The sequence below is a fragment of the Montipora foliosa genome, chromosome 12, assembly GCF_036669935.1.
Source record: "Montipora foliosa isolate CH-2021 chromosome 12, ASM3666993v2, whole genome shotgun sequence".
Lineage (NCBI taxonomy): Eukaryota > Metazoa > Cnidaria > Anthozoa > Scleractinia > Acroporidae > Montipora > Montipora foliosa.
Genome location: NC_090880.1, coordinates 724,765 through 731,421, shown reverse-complemented (window position 1 = coordinate 731,421; position 6,657 = coordinate 724,765). Strand labels below are relative to the sequence as shown.

The following is a 6,657-nucleotide window of genomic DNA, read 5'->3' as shown; positions in this document are numbered from 1 at the left end:
GGTGTGTACTTCTTGAGAGGCGCTATGACTGATATGACAGGATTGAATACTTTGCCCTTGGCTAGACTCTGAGACATAAGTAAGCTGGTACGTTCTGTTTAATTTAAGAAGGTAAGTTGTGGTCAAAATAACTAGGCAAAGAGCCCCCTGGGAGGACACGTGGTTGCTAGTAAAACACTAAACCCAAAAAGGCGGCAGGCGGTAGGCGGCACAGCTGACGAAACAAGAGGAGCAGGTGGTACAGAAGCTTTAACATCACAAACAGGAGATGGCACAGAGGCAGGCGAATGGGAGACAGGAGACAGCACAGGAGAAGCAATTGGAACATCAGGAACAGGAGCAGAAACAGGAGCCTAGGGTAGAGGAGGAGGAGCTGCCGAGGTAACAACCTCCTCATCCCCAGACATCAACTGATCTTCTTCTACCCCCTCGGAGGCTTCGGAACAAGCCTCCTCAGGAGGGACATACTCAGAACTTCCATCATCTTCAGCGGCACGGATACTGTCATACAAGGCTTTACTTCCTTGATCGACGGCACCCCAAGCCTGCCTGCACTCCCGAGCCAAGTGGCCGGGCTAACGGCAGCGCCGGCACAGGCCAGAGAGCGGGCAGGAGGGGCCACGGTGGCCGGTTTCACGGCAGATGACGCAGTAGACGGGCTGACGGGGGTACCAGACACGACAACTTGAATCACCAAAGGAGATGAGGTACGGAATATCGCGGTATAAGGCCATCTCAAGCACACGATTGCTATTGTAAATAACGGGAAAATTAACGAAAGTGCTAAGCCGGACAGACAAAACCTGGCAGTAAGACTGGAAGAGGGACTTAACATCTTCATCACAAACTTCGGACGACAGATCACAACCATGGACAGAACGAAAACGAGACTCAACGCAGGTAAGACTAGAGGACATCAACTCATCACAAGATACTGGATCTTTAAAGGTCAATCGAACACGGCCGCCACGCAAAAATTGAACAGTAACCAGCTTTTCAGGATCGACTGCATCTAACAAAAGCGGTAACACTTCTAATGAACCAGTGTTCGTTTTGAGTCTGTAAACTGGAGCACGAAGCTGTTCGGACACTGAAGGACCGACATGACGAAAACAATTTAGGATGGAGGCTATACCGTTCCCTCCCGGCAGGTACTTAGGACAAGCACTCCAAAAGCAAATTAACGAAAAAGCCAATTCAATACCACAATCGCAGACTGAACGTCGGCCTTTTGGGCCTCATTAGCATGGCGCAGCTAACATACCAGGCGGGTACGTTTAACACCCATTTAAGTGGGTGCCTGCCTCTGTGCCTCGCATGCCATACATGTGGTAAGCTGGGTTGGGAACATCAAAACTGTTCTCCCACGGCAAGCGTGTGGGAAGGTGGATCACATTAAGAGATCTGTGTGTCACAAACCAGCTTACCACATGTATGGCATGTGAAGCTGCCACTTAAAGGGGTGCTAAACCCACCCGCCTGCTATGTTAGTTACGCCATGCTGATGAGGCCTATCCCAGGGCGAAGCCCTATAAGTCTGTTTTTTCGTTTTCGCCTTCGCTTGTGGTATCGCTGCTTTGGCCTTTGGCCCAGCAGTGTTATGGCAAGTGCTGATGTTGATCCCCAGCATAGCTGGGCTGAAGATGTTCCAGATGTTATGTCTGTCATGTCTTTGGATGGTTCTGTTCCTCCGTCTTATGCCCAGATGGCCCGACCTGGCTGCCGTCCAAGAGTGTTGAGTCAGTCTATGGAGGATGATTACATTATGAAAAATGAAGCCCGTCTTTCGGATTCCGAAAAGGATCGGATCCACCCGTTGAATATTCTTCCTGAGCGTCCTTGTACGGCTCACTTTGTCCTTCCTGCTAAAGATACGCCTTTGTCTCAAGTCTTTACTGATTTTAAGAATTGCGGAATTCGTGCAGCTGGTGTTAGGTGTTTGCAGCGCAGTCCTAATGGTTTTGTATCAGTAACGTTTTCTACGTCCGAGTACCGTGATTGTTTTCTTCGCCAGTCCTCGTTCATCTCTCGTCGTGCTCGTCATAATTCTTCGAGATTCACTTTCGTGGTAATCTACGACGCACCTTATGAACTTCTGGATGAAGCCCTTTCTCATCGTCTTAGTCACTATGGCTCTGTTCATGGAATTCGTCGGTGTGGCCTCCAGGGTTATGATGGCATCCATAGTGGTACACGTGTGGCTAGAATGGAGTTGTCAGAGTCAATTCCTTCGTTCATGCGTTTTGGTAGGAAGCTCCTTAGGATTAAACACGAAGGTCAGATCCCCACCTGCAGTAAGTGACATTTGCCAAACCATGTTGCCAGAGCGTGTCCTAATGTTGTCGTTTGTTTTAACTGTGACCAGCTTGGTCACACCTTCAGTGACTGTACAGAAGACACTAAATGCAGCATCTGTAAGGAGAATGGTCATTATGCCATTGATTGTCGCATGTCCTGGTGGCGTCGCCCTGCCTTGGCTGACATTGACGTTTCCGCCCTTCCTGTGTCCCATCCTTCGCATCCTTCTACTGATGTGCCTCCTCCCGGTTCTCCATCTCCTTGTGATGTTCATGAACGCCCTCCACCTGTTCCTTCGCCTCAGCCTTTGTCCGATGATTCTTCGTCACAACCGCCTTCTGATGTTGCGCCTTCTTCTGTTCCACTTTCTGCGTCTCCCTTGCAGTCATCATTATCGCCGTCACCGTCGTCTTCGCCTTCGTCTGGTGTCTCTGCTCCTCAGGATTCTCCGGTGCTGTTTCCTTTGCATTCTACGCAGTCTACTCAAGATTCCTCTCAGCAGTCTACAGACCCTTCACAGCTCTCGCAGTCTCAATCGCTCTTCGAGTCTCTTGAGCCTCCCTCCGACCCTCTTTCGGTTCCTTCCCCTCCATCAAGCGTTATTACTGGCACGCCCACTGTATCTGATTTGCAACTTGCCGCTGAAGTTCCTTCACAATCTCCTCCTACTGTCTCAGATGAAGCCTTGGCTGCTATGGAAATTTCTGAAGTTAGTCCTGTTGTTTCGCCTCCTCCGTCTCAGAATTCTGTTGGTGCTTTTGTTTCACGTGTGGCGTCCAAGCGTAAGCCTGCTAGGTTGGACCCTGCTGATGGTTCTCCTCCACGTAAGTCTACTACACCCTTGCCGGTTAGCTCTGGTAAGAAGACTAATAACCCTCACATTTCATGAACTTTCAAATTGTTTCCTTAAACTCTAGGGGATTCAGTAAACGTTTTCAGAAATATCTTATTGATAATCTTCATGCTTCGTACGATGTTTTTTTGTTTTCAAGAAACCTTTATTACTGATCCTGAAGTATTTTGTGCTTTTTCTAAAGCTAGGCGTGGGCCTTGTTTCTGGTCTCCCGCTGTTGGAAAACGAGCCGGCGTTTTAACTTGCTTTTCTGATTCCTTCTCGGGTATAATTAGGAATTGGAAAAGAGATGTGTCTGGTAGGGTTATTAGTGTTGTTTTTGAACTTGATGGTCTTAAGATTAAATTAATTAATATTTACGCGCCTACTAATCCGACTGAAAGGAAAGTGTTTTTTGATAATTTGCACTAATATTTTTTGCCTTCTGACACCGTTATTATCGCTGGCGATTACAATTGCTATGATCACCATCTTGACAAGTTTGGTGGGAACTTTGTTCCTGCTAAATATCTTTCTGTTTTTCGTACGACTTTTTCTTTGTCAGATGCCTGGCGTAAGTTTCATCCAAGGCTGCGTCAGTGCACTTGGTTAAATTCTGATTTTTCTATCGGTTCTCGGCTTGATAAGTTTTTTGTTTCTCAGAGATTTATGTCTGCGGTTGCTTCCTGCGAAATTAAACCTTGGCCTTTTTCCGATCATGATTTTGTCTATCTTTCTATCCAGTCCTCTGGGAATAATTCCCGTGGTCCTGGTTGTTGGAAATTCAACAACTCGCTTTTAAGTGATAGCGCGTTTTGTGAATATATTACAACTTGCATTGGTGATCTTTCTGGTTGTCTGGAGCACTTTCCTTTAGTCATGTCGTGGTGGGATTTCTTTAAGCGTTCTATTCGTTCACAATTGGCAGCCCAAGCTTGAGAAATTGGAGAAATCCCTCAATCTCTGGAAATCTAGGTCCTCGTCCTTGCCTGGCAAGGCTCTTATTATTAATATGCTTGGCTTAAGTAAGCTGGTTTACCTGGCCGGAGTTCTCATTGCCCCAGCCTGCACGTGTTAATGCTTTGATTTGGCCCTTCCTCTGGGGTTCAAAGATGGAAACGGTCAGCCGTAATACCTTCTTTTTGAAACCGAAGGACGGGGGTATTAAGGTCATTAGCCTCCCCTTAAAGGCCCAGGCCTTAAGACTGGCGGGGATGGCTTCTGTTCTCAATTCTCCCGAGGATTATAGCTTTTTTATGCTTAAGTACTATGTTGGTTGCCGTTTATCTTGTCTGCGTACCGAATGGCTTTCTTTGCGCGATAATTCTGCTCCTAGCACTGTCTTCCCGACTCCTTTTTACGAGGCCTGTTTGGATACCTTGTCAAGGGTGGGTGACAGCGCTCTAGTTTCTAAGGTTCTCTATAAGAAACTCTTGTCCTTTGAGTCATCCCCGCCAATCCTACATCGACGGTGGCGTCAGGTTATCGGGCCTGGGTTTTCTCTCGATCCTCACTGGTCTCTCGTCCGGGATCCTTTTACAGAGAATTTTAAGAATGATGTTATTTGGTTGATTATCCTTCGTGGCGTCAAGGTGCGCGATTCTCTCTTTAACTGGGGTGTTATCTCTTCTAGTCAGTGCGCTTCTTGTCCCCGACGTGAGACCATTGACCATTGCTTTTTAAACTGCGGTAGGGTCAAGAGGGTCTGGTCGCATTTTGCACCTGCCCTCTCCCTGGTGCTTGGTTCCCAGTTCGCTATAAGTCTTTTAACCGTCTTTTTCTTTCGCTGGCCCTCTGTTAGTGCTACGAGGGCCCGCATTGCACGCCACTTGGTGAAATCCATACTCTACGGCATTTGGATCTCTCGGAATAGGGCCACCTTTCAAAACGGAAGAGAAGACCATCGAGCAATTATCTGTTATGTCCGTAATGATTTAAAACAGAGGGTCTTCTTGGATTCTAAGCGCCTTTCTCAATCTCGCTTTCGCGATCTTTGGCTTCTGGACGGTTATTGTGCCTTGGAGAATGGACTTCCGCGAGTTATAATCTAGTTGCACATTGAAATCCTTGTAACCTTTTGTCCGTGCGCTGTTCGCGGTGTCCGGTATCAGGGGCTCTCCTTAGGGAATTTGCGCTATTCATGGACTCTACCGTTTGGGCCCCGCGCTCTGGCGGCTAGCTGCTTACTCCGGCTTTTGGTTTCAATCGGTTTTTCTGTGCTTCCTCTTCTTTAGTGGCGTGTGTTTGTAAAGAGCTTGTTTTAGTTTTCATTGGAAATAGAGGTTGTCTTTCACGAAAAAAAAAAAAAAAAAGGCTGGTAATTGACCGGGTGAAATGTGCGCATGCATGATCTGTCGGCCACACCGGGTTGGTGTTAGCGTGTGTCATCTTTCTTTTCTTGTTGTCGATTGAAAAGTCTAACCTTATTGCCATTGTAGGTATCTTCCTTCCTGAGCTATGTGGTTATTTTCCAGATCCGACGCGATTTGAGCCATTTTTCAACCTCTCGGTTGTCAACAGTATACTTGGGATTTTATTATATGATCAAATATACATTCATTTCATTCATCGAGTCCTTCACGGAAAGAAATGAGCCCAACAAATTGACCTACTTCCAACTGAGTGGCTTCATAGCTCAGTTGGTAGAGCATTGCACCTGTATCGCACGGGGCATGGGTTCGAATTCCGTTGAAGCCGCCAGGTGTGTATGTCAATTTATTTTCTACTCGATAAATTTGCTTAATTAATTTCAACAACATGACAAGCTTTGCCCAGGAAAAAAATTATCAACAGGCGCCGTAAACTGATGCCGATGTGGGCAAGAGAAAGGTGTTTGGTTGATGACGTGAAATTTATTACACTGGAAGATGATTTAATAAATCAGACTCCTAGAATTCGCGAGGAACACGATATCAAACGTGAACTTACCCCAGCCGACGCGCGCGAGACAACGTGAAAATCAAAGCCGTGAAAATTTCCCTGCGACTTCTGTTGAACTTGGACTGAATCGTGTTCGTGTGTGTAGTTTTTTTTTTGTCTCGGAGATATTAGCACGTATTGCTATCTTAAATTCGAGATGAAATAAAGATTGTTGTATTGTATTGTATTGTATTGTATTGTATTGTATTGTATTTTATTATATGGCTCTGTCTTACGAGGACTGGGAACTACAAAATTCACGAATATGATTGGCTAAAATCGATATTGACCGCGGTCTAGATTTTCCCATCTAGACCGGCATCTAGACCGGTAATGTTTTGCGGTGAAAAGATGCGAACTAAAATGCAAAAATATTGAGTATTTTCTTCTACCAATATTTATTTATGGAAGTGCCAAACACCATGATGACAAAAGAGAGGATGAAAAGCAAACTTTGACAGAGTTAAGGACGTTCGCGCTAATTGTTTGTGCGCAACATTACTGCGCATGTAACGCGACTGTAATATGTCACGCATTACTTTGAGCATTAGTGAAGTTGAGGTTTTAAAACCTTTGCAAAAACCGGTAAGTCTTGGACAGCGTTGGAT

The 6,657-nt window shown here is 46.0% G+C and overlaps 1 protein-coding gene across 1 annotated transcript; it reads left to right on the top strand.

Moving 5' to 3' along the window:
• Positions 1 to 2,449: 2,449 nt before the first annotated feature.
• LOC137979939 (putative uncharacterized protein DDB_G0290521) lies at positions 2,450 to 3,187 on the top strand. Its single transcript, XM_068827254.1, has one exon. The coding sequence runs from the start codon at positions 2,450 to 2,452 to the stop codon at positions 3,185 to 3,187; it is 738 nt and encodes a 245-aa protein (XP_068683355.1).
• The last annotated feature ends 3,470 nt before the right edge of the window (positions 3,188 to 6,657 follow it).

Coding starts and splice junctions, on each gene's coding strand:
- LOC137979939 (XM_068827254.1), top strand. CDS start 2,450: ATGTCCTGGTGGCGTCGCCCTGCCTTGGCTGACATTGACGTTTCCGCC.